Here is a 25,576-nt window from a genome sequence, read left to right on the forward strand (position 1 = left end):
TACTCGGTCATACATTCTCCCCAATCTGTGAAAAACAAGTTGTATGGACTATATGCACAAATGACTTCCGCATTCGCCGAATGAGCGCACGCTTCAGCGGAACGCACTGTTAATGTGATGTAAAACTGTAATCCAATATCCTTAACCCACTCAAAAAGAACAGGGTCCGCTCCTTGCTATTATGTCAGAATTTTAAAACTTCTAATTAGATCTCCCAGAGCCGTAATTTTGACCGCTTGAACTCTGGTAATGACCTAATTCCTTAAAATGATTACTACACGGAAATACATACAAGCCGCCTGCATAGCGAGGAAAGCTTTTTTTTTTTCTTTTTTTTTTTTTTTATGTAAATTATATATTATAGCTCCTCTACGGGCCCACAAAATATTTCTCGGGAGCACGTCACGGCTATTTATGCATAAGAGTCCATTATTTCATAAACCTTTTTTGTTTGTAATCACACACTCACACTCACACAAGCTTACCTCTCGTAAGCCACACATGGTCTCCAGGTGGAGAAGCGAACCCAGGCCAACCGGCACTGAAGGTAAGTGACGGTTCCACTCTTCCACCTGGAGCCCATATTTTATAAACGGTTGTGATTTAGGTTTATTTTCTACTCTTCTTGGTTCATTTTAAGTGTATACTCTATTCAATAATGGCACTATACAGCTTCCAGGAGGCCAACACGCGCATCGCAGGAACAGCCTGTATTTGTCGGGAACGCGGAAGTGTGGTGGTGGACCCAAATGCAGGAGGCGAACGAGGCAGGGAGGCAGAGGTGCGGAAAAAAGAAGTAAATTTAATCCAACAAAAACGAAAGTAGCAAACAGGGCTGGGTGGCAACGAATACAAAAATACCAGAGGGAACTATACATGAACAGACGGAAACACTGGCAACATGAACGTGGGGAAACAAGAATAATGGACCGACAAACACTGACACAAAACCCGATAACTAAATACACACACTAATTACACACGACGAGACACAGCTGGGCAAGACACAAGTGGAAGGGGTTGCTGATTGGATGGAACATGAGGATGGGCAGGAAAACACAGGTGGACATGGAAAGGCTTAATGATACTAGGAAAAAACAGGAAATCAAAACATGACAAACTAAAAACCCAACAAAAGCAAAGCAAAACCCACCCTAAATAGAACCAAAACATGACAGTATTTATTTTGTTGGCCATTATTTCAGTATATTCTTATTTCACTTTGTTTTTCATTTATTTTCAGGTTGTTGTTTCAAGTTAAGAGTTGAGTTTTAAATTATTCACAATATTATACATAATATGGCGCGAATTATATACACAAGGTGATGTCCCAGGTTAGCACAGTAAGTCCCAAGGCTTGTGAAAATAATAATAGAACAAAAACATAAGATAAAATAAATATCAGTAACGGTAAGAGAGATGTTTATTCCGTTTGAATGGATGCAACAGAATGAAAATGCAGGTGGCTTCAATTTCACGTGATATTTATTGACAAGATTATTTGTAGTTGACAAATGTAATGTAATGTAATACAGTGTTTAAGAATAAAATGTTCAATGTGAAGGGATGAGTCGGCATGAGGCTATGATTGTAGTTGTGAATAGTTGAGTTTTTTCTGTTGACATCTATAAATGTTTGTATTAATCATGATTTAAATATCAATCAAAATAATCTCGATTATTTTTTTTCTGCTAATATAAAATGTTTTTCTATATACAGTACATGCCATATGTATATTTTATACATCCTTCTAATGTCTATTTTGTTGTTTGCTCAGGATTTGAAACATCTTGAAGATACAAAGATATCTTTTGAGGATGAGAGGAGTGACTGGAGCCCATACGAGCTGCACCTGGCGCAGCTGTTCTGCTCCATGGCCTCACAGCTCGAGAGGCAGCGACGAAAGCGCCTAAATTGGAAGAAAAGAGCCGAGGAGCTTGAGGGCTGTCTGGAGACCTGGATGGAGACCATGTGGATCCAGCTGCAACTCCCCAACCAACAACACAATGACAGCGAGACCCTCGTCGGAGGCAGCTTATCGGTTAGCTCCTCACCTCCTTTCTTTGATTGGTTGAATTATGGGCAGCACGGTGTACTAGTGGTTAGGATGTCATTCATTCGGGAGCCGTTCACGTAAAAGAACCGTTCAAAAGACTGGCTCTTTTATTTATTTATTTTGCCATTTTCAAAAAAATGACATGACATGACATATGGAATAGTCCGAACAATAACATTCAATGAAGTTTTATTCTCTTATAACATAAGAAAATATAAATGTGTAGTGTACAACAGTTTACATACATTGACCAGCACGTGCACGTGTACAATGCACCAGCGATATTTTGACTGTTTAGCTGTCACATCTATCAAATCTACCTTTTAGCCACTCACTTCTACTAGGTCGTGAGTCCTTCGGCAGCTCCTCCTCTCCCCCTGCCCAGTTTTTCTCCCGCACTGATGTTGTACGCCTCCTCTCCCCTTCATTCCGTCTCTCTTTTCTAACGTCTGCCATGGCGCTAAAACAGGCATGCGCAGTGAGCGGTCTCCTCTCTCTCTTTTTGTTATTTGTTTCAGAGTTTAACGACCCAATTACAAGTACAGTAAATTGTTTGATTGACACGAATACGCGAAGTTGACGCTCCCTCCAAAAGCGAACGGTCGGTGCGCGCGGTTGGCGGGGGGTAGGCATTGTAGGGGGACGAACGGCTCTCGATAAAGACTCAGTTCCCATCGTTCACGTCGACGAGCCGTTCAAAAGACTCGTTCGTGACCGACACATCACTAGAGACAAGCATGGTCTCCCAGGCGGAGAAGCGAACCCACACCAACCGGCACCGGTTGGTTTATGATAAACCTAAATCACAATTCTTTTTCCACTATTCTTGGTTCCTTTTAAGTGTATACTCTATTCAATAACGGCACTATACTGCCTCCAGGAGGCCAACACGCGCATCGCAGGAGCAGCCTGTATTAATTTTGTTGGCCATTATTTCAGTATATTCTTATTTTTTTTCACTTTGTTTTTCATTTATTTTCAGGTTGTTCTTTCAAGTTAAGAGTTGAGTTTTAAATTATTCATGATATATACATAATATGGCACGAATTATACACAAGGTGACGTCCCAGGTTAGCGCAGTAAGTCCCAAGCCTTGTGAAAATAAAACTCAGTAAGGGTAAGAGAGATGTTTATTCCGTTTGAATGGATGCAACAGAATGAAAATGCAGGTGGCTTGAATTTCACATATTTATTTACAAGATCATTTGTAGTTGACAAATGTAATCGAGTGTTTAAGAATAAAATGTTCAACGTGCAGGGATGAGTCGGCATGAGGCTATGATTGTAGTTGTGAATAGTTGATTTTTTCTGTTGACATCTATACATTTTTTTATTAATCGTGATTTCAATATCAATCAAAATAATCTCTATTACTGTTTTTCTGCCAATGTCAAATGTTTTTCTATATACAGTACATGCAGGGCCGGCCCTACATGATTTGGTACCCTAGGCGAAAATGTACATGGTAGCCCCCCCCAATCCCATAAAAAAAACACACACAAAAAAAAATTATAGATATATTATATTTAATAGCACACCACACAATAAATACCAAATTCCACAAACAAATAAAAATAAGAAAAATAACAGAAGTACAATGCAATGCAACTTTTGATTGCAATTTTTGCAAAATGACAGTATTTAAAACCTCAAAATGTTTTCACTATGTACATTAATAATTGTGTAAGATACAAAAAATAGTAAATGTATCAATATACAAACTTTGATATATCGTAAAACTTTGGCAATAAGGTGATTCACAGATAATGTGAATAGTGTGCAAAAAAACTTCACTAAATAACTTAGGAACATAACGGCAAATACTTAAAATAGTGCACGCCGGGACCTCCTTGCAGCAAAGGCATCAATTGGTGCGTCAAAGGATAGCTGCCTGGATACTTCTTGATTGATGCTGATAAGTGCCACTCTAGTTAGCCGTTCTTGTGACATGGTAGACCTTAAATAGTTTTTATTAGTTTAAGCTTGGAAAAGCATCTCTCAGCTGATGCTACAGTCACTGATATGGTAGCAGCCACTCTGAGTGCTACCCACATGTTGGGATAGATTTCTCTAAGTTTTTTCTCCTCTAGAAAAACTAAAAGTTCCATGCTTGACATATTGGATTTTGGCCAGGTAAGAAATGACTGCATCTCTGCTAAGAGTGTTTTTTTGTTTTTTTAGTACATATTGCACAAATAAGTAGACTCAGAGAAAAAGGCTTGTTAATTCCAGGCCTAGCAGACATGTTGCTACCCATAACAGTCATGGAGATCATAGAAAATACTAGATGTAGTCGTTTTTGTTGTGGGTTGCTTTTTTTTTTTTTTTCATTAGTTAATTTGATTAAATTGAAGATTTTGTAATCTATGCATCCTATTACAACCTTACTTTCATGTTGTGAGTCAAGTGCGTATTCTACAGAAAACATTTTGTCAATATTTTGGAAATTGTTCTTCTGTTTATTGAGATATTGAACATCCATCCATCCATCCATTTTCTTGACCGCTTATTCCTCACAAGGGTCGCGGGGAGATATTGAACAAAATCTTTACATTTTTCAAAGGTGGTATACTCATATATGCTGAGCACTGTACATGATGCAGCAATAACTGATATAACTGAAATAGTCACCTGGATCTAGAAGATCGAGCTTTGTGTCACTCAAAGTACTGCTGATTGGTGCTTGACTGGCTGTTGCTTCAGCTGTACATGAAACAAAATACATCACTTCAAATAATTTTGGTGTTAAAGCAGGGAAAACAAATCCTTTTTTTCATTATGATAGAATACAATGTCAGAAATTATGGCTGTTTGTATTAAATGCACCATCCATGCACTTACATTCAGTAGCCTCTGGTGAAGATGACACTGAAGGATTGTTTACCACAGCTTCTTTTTGTGTTTGTGTTTTTTAAATTTTCTTTTTTTTCCTTTCTGCAATTTGGCGCCCCCTCCACAAGATGGCGCCCTAGGCGACCGCCTAGCTCGCCTGTAGCCTGGGCCGGCCCTGCCTCCCCCTACCTTTCATTCATTGTAATCGGCAGCAGCGGGTCAGGTTCAGGGCGCCAGGACAGCAGGTCGTGAACTCAGTCATTTATTTGAAAAAGAAGTAATAAAAAAAAGGAACTTAATAAAATATATTTATTTACTATATAACACATTTTATGTTAGAAAACACGAGAGGGGGGGAGGGCTTTTTGTGTTTGTGTTTTTTAAATTTTATTTTTTTTCCTTTCTGCAATTTGGCGCCCCCTCCACAAGATGGCGCCCTAGGCGACCGCCTAGCTCGCCTGGAGCCTTGGGTACATGCCATATGTATATTTTATACATTCTTCTCATGTCTATTTTGTTGTTTGCTCAGGATTTGAAACATCTTGAAGATACAAAGATATCATTTGAGGATGAGAGGAGTGACTGGAGCCCATACGAGCTGCACCTGGCGCAGCTGTTCTGCTCCATGGCCTCACAGCTCGAGAGGAGGCGAGGAAAGCGCCGAAATTGGAAGAAAAGAGCCGAGGAGCTTGAGGGCTGTCTGGAGACCTGGATGGAGACCATGTGGATCCAGCTGCAACTCCCCAACCAACAACACGATGACAGCGAGACCCTCGTCGGAGGCAGCTTATCGGTTAGCTCCTCATCTCCTTTCTTTGATTGGTTGAATTATGGGCAGCACGGTGTACTAATGGTTAGGATGTCTGCCTCACAGACTCCTTAGTATCATTTTTCTTTTGTGGTGTTTGCAAGTTGCACATGAGCTTTTCCTCTATATCAAACATCTTTACATGTTAGCTTGAGCTTCATTTAAAGGGGAACTCAAACAACTCCATTAGTCTAAACACGATATTCTGATTTATACTGCCTTTGTGGAATTTTAATTAAGCATGAATGTCCATTTGGTTTTATCTGTTGCAATTTTGCCACTAGCTGTCGACTGAAAATGACATCACAGCGCCCAAGGGCGCAGGTGGCGACCAGTTGTTTTCTGGGTTTTTGTCATGTGACGATCACAAGCTGAGCCCTTATGATGTCATTTCAAGTCGACAGCAGGCGGCAGTAAATGTGTAATAATTTTGATAGGGTTGATGAATTGTTTAATTGACAGTTGGTGTCTCTTTTATTTTCAGAGTGACGGCATGAAGACAAATGAAAAGAAAGAGCCAAGAAAAGAAGAGAAAGAAAAGAACAAGAAGGAGCGTGCCGCCAAAGAGAAGAAAGAAAGGAAGGAAGAGAAGAAGCGTGAGGCCAAAGACAAAAAAAAAAGGAAAGAGCACGAGAGGAAACTAAAGAAGGAAAAGAAGGAGCGTGAGGAGAAGGAGAAAAAAGAAAGGAAGGAACATGAGAAAAAAAGAAAAGAAGCAAAAGAAGGAGTGTGAGAAGAAAGAAAGGAAGAAGCAATAGAGGAAAGAGAAGAAAATAATACAAAATGTGTGAGAAAAAAAAAAGCTGAAGAAAAAGGTGACCTCCTGTGAGAGGCTGACCAATCCCTGTCACTGTCAATGACTTCATCCATTTGCACTTTCTATTCATTTATCTCTTTTCCTTTTTTTTTAATTGATTTTAAATAAAATATTTCTAAAATAAACAATTTTGCAGACTGTATTTATTGATGTTTGTTTACCGAAAATAATAAAATATTAGTAACAAATAAATGCTGATATGTACGTTATGTTTTATTCAAGAATTGTTTATGTATTGCAAAGAAATGAAAAATGACTTTTTCAATAATGCAGGTGAACTATTTAGTTCAATGATATCGTGACAATTAATGGTAAATTATTCTCAATTTTTAAACAACAATACAGTACAGCTGGGAGAAAACTGCAACAAATGTAAATGTTTTGAAACCTGTTACCTGGCTTAGAACATTAATGATATATGCTATATTTTGTCATCAATGTGGACAGATGTAATTTTACTCTTTTGTGTGTCAAAAAAAATACTGCTGTTTCATCCGAAAATAGCTGCTTGTACTTTGTGTAAAGGACAGATTAGGTAAACAAAGAATATATACAGATCTACTCTATATTTCTTTCAGTACAGCCAGGTCATAAGACCTAAATGTAGAAATGGGATTAAAAAAAAAACAAAGCAAACATTGCTACAGGCCCTTCCCGTGTGATGTCACATTTGTGTGCCGAGTGCAAAGGCAGCCATGCTGGAGGACCGGCGGTCGACACGAGTGAGTTACAAGATGTCAGGACCAGTGTGATGCACCTTTGTTTTGAAGTTCTTTGAGTTAGATGGCATGTTGGATTTGGCAGATGTTGTTCATCTGTTTTCAGGCCTTCCCAGGAGGCTGGAACAACCATCCCATCTGAAGGTGAACTTTCACACCAGGATTTTGGGCCTGTTTATCCCATACATTCGGGCCAGGAACCTGTGACCTGAATAAAGATTTGCAGGTTTGCTAAATCTCACACTTAAAGAGCTGTAAACAAAGGCAAAGTACAGTTGACAAGTTTCAGCATCAGACCGAAACCTCTTGAGTCACAATTTGATGAATATGTTTTCAAAAATAAAAAAGAAAATTTCTTTTTCCTTGTGGTTGCTTTCATTTTGCTATTTCATTTTTTTTTTAACGTGTTGCATCAGGCAACTTGAATTTCATTATGAGCATTCATGTTTTACCAACAGGACAGATTTACAGTACTTTGAAAACATTAAAGTAGTTGTTATAGTTAGTCAATGTATTTATTTATTTATTTTTAGATTAAGCATCTCAATGCTAAAACTGCATTTTTTTTTTGTTCAAATAAAATTCTACAAAAAGAAAAAAAACATTTAAAACCTCTCCCTACCTCAAGACACTTTTACTGATTTCCATGTTGACGCGTTAACATTATTTATTGACTGTATATTTTCAAATAAAGACGTAAGAGCCAGGGCGGCACGGTGTGAGAGTGCTTAGACGTCCGCTTCCCAGTGCTGAGGACACAAGATCGAGTCCAGGCTTCGGCCTTCCTGGATGGAGTTTGCATGTTCTATCCGTGCCAGCTTGGGTCTTCTCCGGGTACTCCAGTCTCCGCCCACATTCCAAAGACATGCATGGCAGGTTAATTGAACACTCTGAATTGTCCCTCGGTGTAAGTGTGAGCGTGGATGGTTGTTCGTCTCTGTGTGCTCTGCGATTGGCTGGCAACCAGTTCAGGGTGTCCCCCGCCTACTGCTCAAAGCCGGCTGGGATAGGCTCAGACCGAAACCTCTTGAGTCACAATTTGATGAATATATGTTTTCAAAAATAACATTTCTTTTTTCTTGTGGTTGCTTTCATTTTGCTATTTCATTTTTTTGAACGTGTTGCATCAGGCAACTTGAATTTCATTATGAGCATTCATGTTTTACCAACAGGACAGATTTACAGTACTTTGAAAACATTAAAGTAGTTGTTATAGTTAGTCAATGTAATTATTTTAGATTAAGCATCTGAATGCTAAAATAGTGCATTTTTTTTGTTCAAAATTAATTAGCCGGCCATATCATTGTCTCACTCTGATTTTTGGGGTGTTTATTCAATTAATCAATTTAAAACCTCTCCCTACCTCAAGACACTTTTACTGATTTCCATGACACATTAACATTATTTACTGACTGTATATTTTAAAATAAAGACGTAAGAGCCAGGGCGGCACGGTGTTAGAGTGGTTAGCACGTCCGCCTCCCAGTGCTGAGGACGAAATATCAAGTCAAGGCCTCGGCCTTCCTGGATGGAGTTTGCATGTTCTATCCGTGCCAGCTTGGGTCTTCTCCGGGTACTCTCCTCCCACATTCCAAAGACATGCATGGCAGGTTAATTGAACTCTGAATTGTCCATATGTGTGAGTGTGAGCATGGATGGTTGTTCGTCTCTGCGTGCTCTGCGATTGGCTGGCAACCAGTTCAGGGTGTCCCCCGCCTACTGCTCAAAGCTGGCTGGGATAGGCGCCAGCACCCCCGCTACCCTTGTGAGGAGTAAGTGGTACAGAAAATCGTGGATGGATGGATGGATGGATGGACGTAAGAGCCATTTTGTGGGATCACATGTAGGTTACAAAGTTGACCATTAGATGTTACTATATGGCATTGCGACATACCATCTCAACTCGATGGATATCACTTTCACAACAGCTGCAACTGAAACAAAGTACTTTACAGAACAGTACATTTTTATAAAGTGCTGATCAAATTGCAGGTGTGTTATACAGACGGAGCTCACATATAGTTTTTTACCGTGAGTTCGTCACATTGTTTATTGGTTTAAAGCAGTGGTGTCCAAACTACGGCCCGGGGGCCATTTGCGGCCCGCCGTCCATTTTTCAGTGGCCCGCAACATGTTAAAAATGGCATTTGACTCAGTTCAAATAAAATAAACAAAACAAAAATGTTTGGAGATGGTCAAAGTAAGAAGGGAGGGTATCGAGGTGCCATTAAAGGTTATTTTAGTTAACTAAAACTAATGAAAAAACTAAAACTAAAATTTAAAAAACAATATTGTTACCGAAATAAAATAAAAACGAAAATGCTTTTTAGATAACGAAAACTAACTGAAACTACATTTTATGTTTACAAAACTAACTAAAACTAACTATACATGTCCTTCGTTTTAGTCTTTAGTAATTAATTTAATGCATGAGCCTTTAGGGATGATTTTAAATGTGAGTTTTAGTAATTTATTTTTATACAAACCAGAATAATGACGTTTGAAAGTATGTCACACAGAAGTGATGTCATCTAGCAGCAGCCAATAGAAAAGTACCTTCAGATGACGTTGCTCCCATGATGTTTTTTAAATATTGCGCACAAGTAATACACATTCAAGAAAAAAAACTAATGCTACTCCGAAGCACTTCAGAGACTCCCTGCGCGCTCCTGCCCATTGACGCAAGCACACGGTTGAGGGGCACAGCGGTGGGGGATGCGGGTGTTGGAACGCGACCCGGAACCGGAATCAAAGCTGATGTGCAAAAACACGGAAGTCCCGCGTCTTCCGTGGCATATACCCCACAATAGTCATTTGAAAAATAACTTAGATTTTCTGTCATTGTGTTAGCAGGTACTGGAGCATTCGCGACTGGCAAGGCACAGTGTTTCTCAACCCCGGTCCTCGAGTACCCCATCCCTATGGTTGCAAGTCTCAACTTGCTAGACAACAAGTCGACAGTGGACAAGATAGTCATCCATTGCTGGAGCTCTCCAATGCAAGCCGGCGAGACTTCCTTGTTCGCCGAGCCGCTCATTCGACCAATGAAAGGCTGTTTGCAACCGCGGAGCCCAACCCAAAACACGGGTCGGACCGCCCCCTCAATTTGAATAACATTTAGTCCATTGTCCCTAGGTGTGCTTGTGGTTGTTCGTCTCCGTGTGCCCTCCAGTTGGCTGGCAACAAGTTCAGGGTGTACCCCGCCTACTGCCCGTAGCCAGCTTGGATAGGCTCCAGCAGCCCCTGCGACCCTTGTGAGGTGTAAGCGGTAAAGAAAATGGATGGATGGATGGATGGATGGATGGATGGATGGATGGATGGATGGATGGATGGGTGGATGTTTATCCCATACATTCGGGTCTTATAACTTAGCTGTGCTAAAAATATAATGCATGTACGCATTTAATTAAAAAAAGAAGTCTAAAATTGAGAATATGTTTTACCTAATCTGTCCTAGCTATTTATTTGATGAAATGGCAGAATTTTGTGATACACGAAAGATTTAAATTACAACATATCCATCCACATTATTGACAAAATATAGTATATGATGTCATTAATTTTCTAAGCCAGATAATAGAAAGGTTTCAAAACTTTTACATTTGTTGCAGTTTTCTCCCAGTTGTACTGTATTGTTCTTTAAAAAAAACAAGAGAGAATAATTTACCATTAATAACTAAGTAGCCGTTGTGTCTTCATTTAGGTGGCTGTAAATGTGACGTCATTGTTTTTTTAAAGTTTCAATAATGCTGATGCTCATTACTGTCTTGTATTTTTGTATTAGTCATGAAGAAACACTTACAGGGGTGAAACCATCATCCATCTATAACCAAATGCTCTTTTTTGGTTCTGTTCACCTAATGCATAGTGGTGTAAGGTGGTGTATTTATGTTAATTTTGGGTGGTGGGGGGCGTGACTTCCTTGTCCATTTAAAGTCGCCACAATCCTGTTTTGTCCTTGTAAACCACAATTCAAGTGTCGTCAAAAACCACCATTCTGTCAGGTCTGATATCTCAGGTTGTGAACCTCTTTTCTAAGAGCTGAAGTGTGCTAATTTTTTCTCAATTTTTTTGCAGTGTTTTAGCCTTACTCCCATCGTTATAGTCCCTTTAAAAAGGTGTGTCAACCTAAACCACCACCGGGCCTGTTTTTGAAATTTGTCAGTCTATACCATATAAACCTGTATGTGTGTGTGTGTGTGTGTGTGTGTGTGTGTGTGTGTGCGCGCGTCACTTCCCTTTTTAAATGCTGGAGGCTGAGGTTCCGTCGACCGCATCGCCCCCTCTCCCTCGCGCCCCCAGTCAGACTGGAACGGCTGCAAAGTCTGTTGGCTCCGCTGGGGTCGACCACACCCTTGGGACCCCCGTCCACCTCGTCCACCACGCTGCTTGTCCCGGTACCTCTTGGGGCATTTCTTGGCCCAGTGGTCCATACTGTCGCAGATGTAACAGCCTTTGTCTTGTCCAAACTGTCCTCGTCCCTGACACTTTGCCCGGCCTGTTTTGGATTGGCTAGGTTGAGTGTCCCCCATGTTAGGCTGTCGCTGAGAGCAGGTGTGGAGACAAATGGGGGTGGCAAACACCACTGGTGTAGGAGAGGAGGTCAATGATGAGTCTGTACTCGACCACAATGTTGGAAGGCCAAGAATGATGCGTGTTTTCTCTTGAGGTTCGCATATCAGCGACTTCTGTGGTTTCGGGACAGGTGGCGGTGCCATCATCGACCATGTTGGGACCTGAGGCGGAGGAAAAGGAGGTGCGCAGTTGAGGAGAGGGTCCCACGTGCCTGTAAAATAAGGGCAAAGAGAGTGACCAGCATGGTGTTCTGTGTCATTGCTTCCATTTCCTTTCCCATTGTCAACTTTCTTTTTTCCTTCCACAGTCAACTCAGACATTTGACCTTGAACATGCTTTTTCAAGCAGAATTGTGTTTCCTTTTCCCGCAAGCACAAACATTCCATATGACATTCCATTTCTTTCAGGTCCGACATTTTCACTTTTCACTTTAGTCTCTGCCCTACAATTTTCTTTCAATTCTGACACTTGTTTCAAACTTAAATACCCTCTTCTAGAAACCCAAATTCAGACATCCTAGACATTTAACCTCGCAATAGACTTTAGACCATATTTCCTCACCATGTCGTCAACTGGCCCCCCTCGGGAAGTTAAACCTCCCTACAGTTGCTTTCTCACATTAGAAGTATCCTAGTTTCCATCCAATATAAGATCAACAACTAAATAAGACACAGACGTCTCTGTGAATCACTTTGTTTAACAGGCACAAAGAAAAAAGCCCGTTGATCAACCACACACACACTGCAAAAATAGTTCACTCTTACAGTGCAGTAGTTGAATCAACCTCAAGTTGTTAATAAGCAAAGCCCCTCTCGTCTTGCTTAAAATCCTAAGACCAACTCTACGAATCTCAGGTTTCCCGGAAAAACCTTACGCTGGCCAAGACGTTGACGACAGGACTTGGTGGTCACGAATTTAGAATATATTTATATATATTCTCATTTTCCCAATTGAATTAGAACAAAATCAAATTCCAAATTCACAATATTTTGAACTAAGACAAAATTAGAAAATGCACATCTCACCGACTACTGGTGAAAATTTAGAGTTCGTTGGATAGACGTGAAGTCGACCGGATCCCACCAAGGAGTCGGTCCTCTCGTCTCTAGAATTTTTGCTGAGGTAGAGGGGAGTCTGAATTAGACCCCGGAGGCCACCCACCGACGTCCCTGAGATTCACCGACGGATCTTCAGTCATCCCACTTCTGACACCAAATTGTTGTGGAATTTTCAGCAGTTAGGCGAGATGAATAAAATAGTCTGGAAAACAGTTTGTCTTTTGGGTTTCTTTATATTTGAAGCTTCAATATACACAAGTCTAACAGAGCAGTGTACAAGATAGTGGTCTGAGAGAGTGCGAAGAAAGACGAAAGCAAGATTCTTTTAGGAATTTGGGAGGCGAAGGGTGGGTCAACTGGGCAGGAAAACATGCAGTCTCTTCCGAGCCAGCTTATCAGTGAAGGTCACTTTGTTATTCCTTCATGTACAAAGAATGAGCAGTCCATAGTGAAACAAACTCCAGGTGTCCATAATACAATACAGTACAAACTTATGTTAATACATGTTAAATAATTATTTTCCATAACAACTACAATGCAAACGCGCCGCCGAATCGCCGTCCCTCGCTTTTGGTGAGAACGCAGCATTAGGCTTAACACTAGCCTGTGGTGGGGTCTTTTTCGGTCCCATAATAGCAAAAGTACACTCAATATGGTCCAAAATGTCTATCAAACACAAACCACGTCCGCACTCAAAGAAAGGGGGTGACGAACTGGGACGCCGTGAGCGTGCGTCAGCTTCTCGTGGCCGCCACCGTGGCGCTGTTCGACCGCGTGGTTTGGTTCGTCCGCTGAAAACTAGTTCGTCAGCAGAGACTATATGCTCGCGAATTTAATGTTCTTGAGGCGAAAAGTTCGTGAGCTTAAGCGTTCGTCAGCGGAGGTTTTACTGTACAAGTAAATAAAAGTTATATTAATACATTAATAAGAAATATGGAAGTGAATACTTGCAAAGAAATAAATATAAGTAAAATAAATTGCAGGATGCAGATGCCATAAAACACTGAAAAGATAAAAGGGGTTAGGTCACAGAGTCATTCCTTCGGACATATTACCTACAGAAATGCCGTTCGGCTTTGTTGCTAATGAACTTTTGAGTTGAATAAATGCACAAAGAACTACACTATTCTTTTTTGTTTGCCTCTTAGATTTCATGATGAACTGCCACTTTTAAGTGACAAAAAAAATATTTCTGAGCACTGTTGGCGTTGTCATGACTCACAACGCCACTATTCGGCCTGAAGAACATTAGATTTGAAGACGTTGAAGAAGTATGCCCCCCCCCCAAAAAAATTGAATGCCCCCCCTCTGTAATTTCTTTCTGCAGTCTCAGTCTGCCTACAGTCCTGAGAATCCTTGATGCACTGGTTCCTGTTCTGAGAGGAATGTTAAGAAATTATGGTTTCTAGACATCTTCCAATTTTGAGTTTGAAATGTTAAAGGAGTAAAATTGAATCCATATTGGGAGTTATTTGAAAGACTGAAAGCAAATAACATGTATCATTCAATAAACAAGATTGTGCATCATTTGAAGTGTTTTATTTGATGTCCAGAAGAGATGTTTCTGCATCCATTGCTGTGGTTGTGTCAACATCGATTTGAAGATCAGGTGTCATCTCAGGGCTGCTTTAGCTCATCGGTCATTCTTTTCATTGATGCTTCAGCAGTGTCTCCAGCAGTTGTCTCCACCTTTGAGGAAGATTTTGAAACTTGAAATTATGCTATTTTAATTCAAAATAAACAAATTAACATTTGACCTAGTTACTTTTGTTAAAGTAGCTAGTGACACTGCTCACATCTTAGTGACGCAGATAGATTAGCTTGTTAGAAGGCAGAATAGCCAATATTTATATTCCAATAAGAGTAATGTTACATTGGAAAATTAAACTCGATTAGAAATTAAAACTGCAGTAAGAGAATAAAAGATACTTGCACAAATATTTGAGTACTGTGAATGATGAGTAAACTAAGAGTGTAGGTGCCATTTTTTTCTGTTTGAAAAGCATACAATGTAAAAATCCTGACATTTATCAAGAAATTGCAATATTTAAAATAAAATGAATAAATACAGAGGATAAAGGTTCAGGTTAAAATACCTGTAGCGGCTTAACGATTCACTCGCAGTAAAAACGTTTTGTTTTCATTTTATTATGATAGTTTGTTTATTTCCACGGTGCGTTCAAATACAGTCAAAACCTAGTGATAAGCAATCATTTCACTGTGAAAAATTGACTCCATCAGAAGCTCAAAGCTTATAAAATGGGGTCCAACAACCAACCACCAACACAATTTGCATTGCAACCCAATTAGGTTAATATCCACATATTTACAACTTGTAAATAAAAGATATGCCCATCATATTTACAAGAAAAGAATAATCACAAAAATTATCTAGAGACAGATATGAAAAACTATGTACATGTTACATGTGTATCAAATATAACCCTCGTAACCTCTGTTCCATGTACAAGAGAATTTCAAACGCAGAAAGAAACTAAACAGAAACTAGGCCACAAAATCATTAGATGCATTTCTCCAAAGTAAGTTATGTTTTAGTTTTCTTTTAAATATGGGAAAAGAAGAAGAATGTTTTATATCATTGTCCAGGTCATTCCACATTTGTGGACCTTTATAACATACACTAAAACGAGTACATGTTAGTTTTCTGTATTTCCCTTTTAACAGCAATCTATTTCTGGTATTTAGAGTATGAGATGAAAAGAATAAAGGAACAAGTTCACACCAACGACTATTTAGTTTGTGAACCACATTATACATTATGCATAGATTGTAAAAAAGATTGTGTTCAGGAAGCTTCAGAAGACCATATCCATGGAAGAGAGCATCTGCGCATCTACGCAGTAGTTGTCTCCGTAGGTAAACTAATGTAATTTACGAGGTCTTTTGAGTTTTTTCAAATCTTGAAATGAAAATTATGACTTCAATGTGTTCAATTTTCGTGACAATTAACATGAGATGAGCTAGCCAGCACTGAATTACAAAGCTATGAGATTGTACAATAAATCTTACTATACTTCATACTAAAACTGCTTTCTTTTTGCCCACTTTGAGGTCTCTGCATGTCAACCAACGTTTAAGCTGTTCCACACTGTGTTGGTATATTGACGCATGTTGAAATTTTCACGCCTGCGACGTCCTCTTCTTCCAAAATGACCATATGCTGGTGTCGCAACTCTGTTTGTTTGGGATTCGTGTACAAATTAATCTGTATCTCGTGATACAAATTTACACTTCTTTCTACAGGTAATTTTTTTATTTTTTTTATACTTACAATGTTTTTATTTACATACATTTTTTTTACGTACAAATGTTTTTTTTAAAGTACACTTATTTTTACGCACAATTTTTATTTTTTTATTTATTTTTTTAGTACACATTTTCTATTTTATGGGTAAAAATTTTATTTACAGGTACAATTTTCTTTACGTCCACATTTTTTTTTATTTTATTTTATTTTTTTACAGGTACACCTTTTTTTACAGGTACAAATCACGTCTTTAACAGTATACAAATTTATACTTTTTTCTACAGGAACACTTAAGGGAGCGTTAAATGGGTTAAACACAGCAAGTTAAGCCTGTAACTAGGAAGACACTCCATAATTGTGATGTATTGCTATGCAAAACACATCAACATGCTGATAAACAAAGCCACACATCAATTTGGGAATACCCCAATGACATCACACACATCCAGCCAATCAGCGTCTTGGCCACGCCCCATCAAAGAGCGTGACCTCTTTCATGTTCATTGCACTTTGTTAACTGATCTTGTGCGTACTACATGCATATATTGTACAGTTTGCAGTGACACTCAGACTCCTGACTCTGCACCTGTACACAGCCAGCAAGGGCGCACCGAGAAAAGCAAGTACATTTCAACATGGTAAGTCAAAAATATATATGCAATAATGCATGATGTTGGGGTTTCTTTTGGGAGCCAAATGTTACTATATATACATAATGTATTTTTATTTAAAATTGTATAATGTGTGTGTGTGTGTGGGGGGCTTACTATATGTACAGTATATGCGTTTCTTTCTTTCTTTCTTTCTTTTTTTTTTTTTTAAGCGAAAACCTCCCCAGTCCTTTAATTTCTTTAGAAAAGTAAATCATGTCATTGTGGAGTTCGATTGGCCTCTTTCGATTTTTATAAACATTATAATCGAAGAAAAACGGTTAATTTGTCAAACGAAGGTGTGTGCGTGCGGTAGTTGCAACGTTGTGGAAAGTACCTAGAATGCACCATGTTACTTCTCCCTTTCCGAGAGTGCTTTAAACTGTTTAATGACACCCGCGTTGGAGTTTACTGTAAAACTCATCACTAAACGAAAACAATTGTACATTGTACATTTAAAGACAAGACATGCTTCGTTTTAAATACAAACACCAAATGCTAAAGTCAATGTACCATGCTAACGGGAAATTAGCATCGACTTCCGGGAGTGATATTCCTTCAAATAACAAATATTCACACACAAATGCTGTAGGAACACATACTTACAGATATAGCAATACTCGGTCATACATTCTCCCCAATCTGTGAAAAACAAGTTGTATGGACTATATGCACAAATGACTTCCGCATTCGCCGAATGAGCGCACGCTTCAGCGGAACGCACTGTTAATGTGATGTAAAACTGTAATCCAATATCCTTAACCCACTCAAAAAGAACAGGGTCCGCTCCTTGCTATTATGTCAGAATTTTAAAACTACTAATTAGATCTCCCAGAGCCGTAATTTTGACCGCTTGAACTCTGGTAATGACCTAATTCCTTAAAATGATTACTACACGGAAATACATACAAGCCGCCTGCATAGCGAGGAAAGCTTTTTTTTTTCTTTTTTTTTTTTTTTTTAATGTAAATTATATATTATAGCTCCTCTACGGGCCCACAAAATATTTCTCGGGAGCACGTCACGGCTATTTATGCATAAGAGTCCATTATTTCATAAACCTTTTTTGTTTGTAATCACACACTCACACTCACACAAGCTTACCTCTCGTAAGCCACACATGGTCTCCAGGTGGAGAAGCGAACCCAGGCCAACCGGCACTGAAGGTAAGTGACGGTTCCACTCTTCCACCTGGAGCCCATATTTTATAAACGGTTGTGATTTAGGTTTATTTTCTACTCTTCTTGGTTCATTTTAAGTGTATACTCTATTCAATAATGGCACTATACAGCTTCCAGGAGGCCAACACGCGCATCGCAGGAACAGCCTGTATTTGTCGGGAACGCGGAAGCGTGGTGGTGGACCCAAATGCAGGAGGCGAACGAGGCAGGGAGGCAGAGGTGCGGAAAAAAGAAGTAAATTTAATCCAACAAAAACGAAAGTAGCAAACAGGGCTGGGTGGCAACGAATACAAAAATACCAGAGGGAACTATACATGAACAGACGGAAACACTGGCAACATGAACGTGGGGAAACAAGAATAATGGACCGACAAACACTGACACAAAACCCGATAACTAAATACACACACTAATTACACACGACGAGACACAGCTGGGCAAGACACAAGTGGAAGGGGTTGCTGATTGGATGGAACATGAGGATGGGCAGGAAAACACAGGTGGACATGGAAAGGCTTAATGATACTAGGAAAAAACAGGAAATCAAAACATGACAAACTAAAAACCCAACAAAAGCAAAGCAAAACCCACCCTAAATAGAACCAAAACATGACAGTATTTATTTTGTTGGCCATTATTTCAGTATATTCTTATTTCACTTTGTTTTTCATTTATTTTCAGGTTGTTGTTTCAAGTTAAGAGTTGAGTTTTAAATTATTCACAATATTATACATAATATGGCGCGAATTATATACACAAGGTGATGTCCCAGGTTAGCACAGTAAGTCCCAAGGCTTGTGAAAATAATAATAGAACAAAAACACAAGATAAAATAAATATCAGTAACGGTAAGAGAGATGTTTATTCCGTTTGAATGGATGCAACAGAATGAAAATGCAGGTGGCTTCAATTTCACGTGATATTTATTGACAAGATTATTTGTAGTTGACAAATGTAATGTAATGTAATACAGTGTTTAAGAATAAAATGTTCAATGTGAAGGGATGAGTCGGCATGAGGCTATGATTGTAGTTGTGAATAGTTGAGTTTTTTCTGTTGACATCTATAAATGTTTGTATTAATCATGATTTAAATATCAATCAAAATAATCTCGATTATTTTTTTTCTGCTAATATAAAATGTTTTTCTATATACAGTACATGCCATATGTATATTTTATACATCCTTCTAATGTCTATTTTGTTGTTTGCTCAGGATTTGAAACATCTTGAAGATACAAAGATATCTTTTGAGGATGAGAGGAGTGACTGGAGCCCATACGAGCTGCACCTGGCGCAGCTGTTCTGCTCCATGGCCTCACAGCTCGAGAGGCAGCGACGAAAGCGCCTAAATTGGAAGAAAAGAGCCGAGGAGCTTGAGGGCTGTCTGGAGACCTGGATGGAGACCATGTGGATCCAGCTGCAACTCCCCAACCAACAACACAATGACAGCGAGACCCTCGTCGGAGGCAGCTTATCGGTTAGCTCCTCACCTCCTTTCTTTGATTGGTTGAATTATGGGCAGCACGGTGTACTAGTGGTTAGGATGTCATTCATTCGGGAGCCGTTCACGTAAAAGAACCGTTCAAAAGACTGGCTCTTTTATTTATTTATTTTGCCATTTTCAAAAAAATGACATGACATGACATATGGAATAGTCCGAACAATAACATTCAATGAAGTTTTATTCTCTTATAACATAAGAAAATATAAATGTGTAGTGTACAACAGTTTACATACATTGACCAGCACGTGCACGTGTACAATGCACCAGCGATATTTTGACTGTTTAGCTGTCACATCTATCAAATCTACCTTTTAGCCACTCACTTCTACTAGGTCGTGAGTCCTTCGGCAGCTCCTCCTCTCCCCATGCCCCTTCATTCCGTCTCTCTTTTCTAACGTCTGCCATGGCGCTAAAACAGGCATGCGCAGTGAGCGGTCTCCTCTCTCTCTTTTTGTTATTTGTTTCAGAGTTTAACGACCCAATTACAAGTACAGTAAATTGTTTGATTGACACGAATACGCGAAGTTGACGCTCCCTCCAAAAGCGAACGGTCGGTGCGCGCGGTTGGCGGGGGGTAGGCATTGTAGGGGGACGAACGGCTCTCGATAAAGACTCAGTTCCCATCGTTCACGTCGACGAGCCGTTCAAAAGACTCGTTCGTGACCGACACATCACTAGAGACAAGCATGGTCTCCCAGGCGGAGAAGCGAACCCACACCAACCGGCACCGGTTGGTTTATGATAAACCTAAATCACAATTCTTTTTCCACTATTCTTGGTTCCTTTTAAGTGTATACTCTATTCAATAACGGCACTATACTGCCTCCAGGAGGCCAACACGCGCATCGCAGGAGCAGCCTGTATTAATTTTGTTGGCCATTATTTCAGTATATTCTTATTTTTTTTCACTTTGTTTTTCATTTATTTTCAGGTTGTTCTTTCAAGTTAAGAGTTGAGTTTTAAATTATTCATGATATATACATAATATGGCACGAATTATACACAAGGTGACGTCCCAGGTTAGCGCAGTAAGTCCCAAGACTTGTGAAAATAAAACTCAGTAAGGGTAAGAGAGATGTTTATTCCGTTTGAATGGATGCAACAGAATGAAAATGCAGGTGGCTTGAATTTCACATATTTATTTACAAGATCATTTGTAGTTGACAAATGTAATCGAGTGTTTAAGAATAAAATGTTCAACGTGCAGGGATGAGTCGGCATGAGGCTATGATTGTAGTTGTGAATAGTTGATTTTTTCTGTTGACATCTATACATTTTTTTTATTAATCGTGATTTCAATATCAATCAAAATAATCTCTATTACTGTTTTTCTGCCAATGTCAAATGTTTTTCTATATACAGTACATGCAGGGCCGGCCCTACATGATTTGGTACCCTAGGCGAAAATGTACATGGTAGCCCCCCCCAATCCCATAAAAAAAACACACACAAAAAAAAATTATAGATATATTATATTTAATAGCACACCACACAATAAATACCAAATTCCACAAACAAATAAAAATAAGAAAAATAACAGAAGTACAATGCAATGCAACTTTTGATTGCAATTTTTGCAAAATGACAGTATTTAAAACCTCAAAATGTTTTCACTATGTACATTAATAATTGTGTAAGATACAAAAAATAGTAAATGTATCAATATACAAACTTTGATATATCGTAAAACTTTGGCAATAAGGTGATTCACAGATAATGTGAATAGTGTGCAAAAAAACTTCACTAAATAACTTAGGAACATAACGGCAAATACTTAAAATAGTGCACGCCGGGACCTCCTTGCAGCAAAGGCATCAATTGGTGCGTCAAAGGATAGCTGCCTGGATACTTCTTGATTGATGCTGATAAGTGCCAGTCTAGTTTGCCGTTCTTGTGACATGGTAGACCTTAAATAGTTTTTATTAGTTTAAGCTTGGAAAAGCATCTCTCAGCTGATGCTACAGTCACTGATATGGTAGCAGCCACTCTGAGTGCTACCCACATGTTGGGATAGATTTCTCTAAGTTTTTTCTCCTCTAGAAAAACGAAAAGTTCCATGCTTGACATATTGGATTTTGGCCAGGTAAGAAATGACTGCATCTCTGCTAAGAGTTTGTTTTTTTTGTTTTTTTAATTTATGAGAGTACATATTGCGCAAATAAGTAGACCCCGAGAAAAAGGCTTGTTAATTCCAGGCCTAGCAGACATGTTGCTACCCATAACATTCATGGAGCTCATAGAAAATACTAGATGTAGTCGTTTTTGTTGTGGGTTGCTTTTTTTTTTTTTTTTTTTGCATTAGTTAATTTGATTAAATTGAAGATTTTGTAATCTATGCATCCTATTACAACCTTACTTTCATGTTGTGAGTCAAGTGCGTATTCTACAGAAAATATTTTGTCAATATTTTGGAAATTGTTCTTATGTTTATTGAGATATTGAACATCCATCCATCCATCCATTTTCTTGACCGCTTATTCCTCACAAGGGTCGCGGGGAGATATTGAACAAAATCTTTACATTTTTCAAAGGTGGTATACTCATATATGCTGAGCACTGTACATGATGCAGCAATAACTGATATAACTGAAATAGTCACCTGGATCTAGAAGATCGAGCTTTGTGTCACTCAAAGTACTGCTGATTGGTGCTTGACTGGCTGTTGCTTCAGCTGTACATGAAACAAAATACATCACTTCAAATAATTTTGGTGTTAAAGCAGGGAAAACAAATCCTTTTTTTCATTATGATAGAATACAATGTCAGAAATTATGGCTGTTTGTATTAAATGCACCATCCATGCACTTACATTCAGTAGCCTCTGGTGAAGATGACACTGAAGGATTGTTTACCACAGCTTCTTTTTGTGTTTGTGTTTTTTAAATTTTCTTTTTTTTCCTTTCTGCAATTTGGCGCCCCCTCCACAAGATGGCGCCCTAGGCGACCGCCTAGCTCGCCTGTAGCCTGGGCCGGCCCTGCCTCCCCCTACCTTTCATTCATTGTAATCGGCAGCAGCGGGTCAGGTTCAGGGCGCCAGGACAGCAGGTCGTGAACTCAGTCATTTATTTGAAAAAGAAGTAATAAAAAAAAGGAACTTAATAAAATATATTTACTATATAACACATTTTATGTTAGAAAACACGAGAGGGGGGGAGGGCTTTTTGTGTTTGTGTTTTTTAAATTTTATTTTTTTTCCTTTCTGCAATTTGGCGCCCCCTCCACAAGATGGCGCCCTAGGCGGCCGCCTAGCTCGCCTGGAGCCTTGGGTACATGCCATATGTATATTTTATACATTCTTCTCATGTCTATTTTGTTGTTTGCTCAGGATTTGAAACATCTTGAAGATACAAAGATATCATTTGAGGATGAGAGGAGTGACTGGAGCCCATACGAGCTGCACCTGGCGCAGCTGTTCTGCTCCATGGCCTCACAGCTCGAGAGGAGGCGAGGAAAGCGCCGAAATTGGAAGAAAAGAGCCGAGGAGCTTGAGGGCTGTCTGGAGACCTGGATGGAGACCATGTGGATCCAGCTGCAACTCCCCAACCAACAACACGATGACAGCGAGACCCTCGTCGGAGGCAGCTTATCGGTTAGCTCCTCATCTCCTTTCTTTGATTGGTTGAATTATGGGCAGCACGGTGTACTAATGGTTAGGATGTCTGCCTCACAGACTCCTTAGTATCATTTTTCTTTTGTGGTGTTTGCAAGTTGCACATGAGCTTTTCCTCTATATCAAACATCTTTACATGTTAGCTTGAGCTTCATTTAAAGGGGAACTCAAACAACTCCATTAGTCTAAACACGATATTCTGATTTATACTGCCTTTGTGGAATTTTAATTAAGCATGAATGTCCATTTGGTTTTATCTGTTGCAATTTTGCCACTAGCTGTCGACTGAAAATGACATCACAGCGCCCAAGGGCGCAGGTGGCGACCAGTTGTTTTCTGGGTTTTTGTCATGTGACGATCACAAGCTGAGCCCTTATGATGTCATTTCAAGTCGACAGCAGGCGGCAGTAAATGTGTAATAATTTTGATAGGGTTGATGAATTGTTTAATTGACAGTTGGTGTCTCTTTTATTTTCAGAGTGACGGCATGAAGACAAATGAAAAGAAAGAGCCAAGAAAAGAAGAGAAAGAAAAGAACAAGAAGGAGCGTGCCGCCAAAGAGAAGAAAGAAAGGAAGGAAGAGAAGAAGCGTGAGGCCAAAGACAAAAAAAAAAGGAAAGAGCACGAGAGGAAACTAAAGAAGGAAAAGAAGGAGCGTGAGGAGAAGGAGAAAAAAGAAAGGAAGGAACATGAGAAAAAAAGAAAAGAAGCAAAAGAAGGAGTGTGAGAAGAAAGAAAGGAAGAAGCAATAGAGGAAAGAGAAGAAAATAATACAAAATGTGTGAGAAAAAAAAAAGCTGAAGAAAAAGGTGACCTCCTGTGAGAGGGTGACCAATCCCTGTCACTGTCAATGACTTCATCCATTTGCACTTTCTATTCATTTATCTCTTTTCCTTTTTTTTTTAATTGATTTTAAATAAAATATTTCTAAAATAAACAATTTTGCAGACTGTATTTATTGATGTTTGTTTACCGAAAATAATAAAATATTAGTAACAAATAAATGCTGATATGTACGTTATGTTTTATTCAAGAATTGTTTATGTATTGCAAAGAAATGAAAAATGACTTTTTCAATAATGCAGGTGAACTATTTAGTTCAATGATATCGTGACAATTAATGGTAAATTATTCTCAATTTTTAAACAACAATACAGTACAGCTGGGAGAAAACTGCAACAAATGTAAACGTTTTGAAACCTGTTACCTGGCTTAGAACATTAATGATATATGCTATATTTTGTCATCAATGTGGACAGATGTAATTTTACTCTTTTGTGTGTCAAAAAAAATACTGCTGTTTCATCAGAAAATAGCTGCTTGTACTTTGTGTAAAGGACAGATTAGGTAAACAAAGAATATATACAGATCTACTCTATATTTCTTTCAGTACAGCCAGGTCATAAGACCTAAATGTAGAAATGGGATTAAAAAAAAAACAAAGCAAACATTGCTACAGGCCCTTCCCGTGTGATGTCACATTTGTGTGCCGAGTGCAAAGGCAGCCATGCTGGAGGACCGGCGGTCGACACGAGTGAGTTACAAGATGTCAGGACCAGTGTGATGCACCTTTGTTTTGAAGTTCTTTGAGTTAGATGGCATGTTGGATTTGGCAGATGTTGTTCATCTGTTTTCAGGCCTTCCCAGGAGGCTGGAACAACCATCCCATCTGAAGGTGAACTTTCACACCAGGATTTTGGGCCTGTTTATCCCATACATTCGGGCCAGGAACCTGTGACCTGAATAAAGATTTGCAGGTTTGCTAAATCTCACACTTAAAGAGCTGTAAACAAAGGCAAAGTACAGTTGACAAGTTTCAGCATCAGACCGAAACCTCTTGAGTCACAATTTGATGAATATGTTTTCAAAAATAAAAAAGAAAATTTCTTTTTCCTTGTGGTTGCTTTCATTTTGCTATTTCATTTTTTTTTTAACGTGTTGCATCAGGCAACTTGAATTTCATTATGAGCATTCATGTTTTACCAACAGGACAGATTTACAGTACTTTGAAAACATTAAAGTAGTTGTTATAGTTAGTCAATGTATTTATTTATTTATTTTTAGATTAAGCATCTCAATGCTAAAACTGCATTTTTTTTTTGTTCAAATAAAATTCTACAAAAAGAAAAAAATCATTTAAAACCTCTCCCTACCTCAAGACACTTTTACTGATTTCCATGTTGACGTGTTAACATTATTTATTGACTGTATATTTTCAAATAAAGACGTAAGAGCCAGGGCGGCACGGTGTGAGAGTGCTTAGACGTCCGCTTCCCAGTGCTGAGGACACAAGATCGAGTCCAGGCTTCGGCCTTCCTGGGTGGAGTTTGCATGTTCTATCCGTGCCAGCTTGGGTCTTCTCCGGGTACTCCAGTCTCCGCCCACATTCCAAAGACATGCATGGCAGGTTAATTGAACACTCTGAATTGTCCCTCGGTGTAAGTGTGAGCGTGGATGGTTGTTCGTCTCTGTGTGCTCTGCGATTGGCTGGCAACC

At 39.1% G+C, this 25,576-nt stretch overlaps 2 protein-coding genes across 2 annotated transcripts; both read left to right on the forward strand.

Moving 5' to 3' along the window:
• Positions 1-464: 464 nt before the first annotated feature.
• On the forward strand, positions 465-6,554 carry LOC144003314 (uncharacterized). The gene is made up of 4 exons (XM_077499435.1): positions 465-547; positions 1,778-2,041; positions 5,418-5,681; positions 6,181-6,554. Exons 2-4 carry the CDS (start codon positions 1,874-1,876, stop codon positions 6,427-6,429), a joined length of 681 nt encoding a protein of 226 aa, XP_077355561.1. The 5' UTR covers positions 465-547; positions 1,778-1,873; the 3' UTR covers positions 6,430-6,554.
• An 11,312-nt stretch (positions 6,555-17,866) lies between these two features.
• Positions 17,867-23,940, forward strand: LOC144003304 (uncharacterized). The gene is made up of 4 exons (XM_077499423.1): positions 17,867-17,949; positions 19,180-19,443; positions 22,796-23,059; positions 23,559-23,940. Exons 2-4 carry the CDS (start codon positions 19,276-19,278, stop codon positions 23,805-23,807), a joined length of 681 nt encoding a protein of 226 aa, XP_077355549.1. The 5' UTR covers positions 17,867-17,949; positions 19,180-19,275; the 3' UTR covers positions 23,808-23,940.
• The last annotated feature ends 1,636 nt before the right edge of the window (positions 23,941-25,576 follow it).

This window comes from Festucalex cinctus, chromosome 1, assembly GCF_051991245.1.
Source record: "Festucalex cinctus isolate MCC-2025b chromosome 1, RoL_Fcin_1.0, whole genome shotgun sequence".
Classification (NCBI taxonomy): Eukaryota; Metazoa; Chordata; class Actinopteri; order Syngnathiformes; family Syngnathidae; genus Festucalex; species Festucalex cinctus.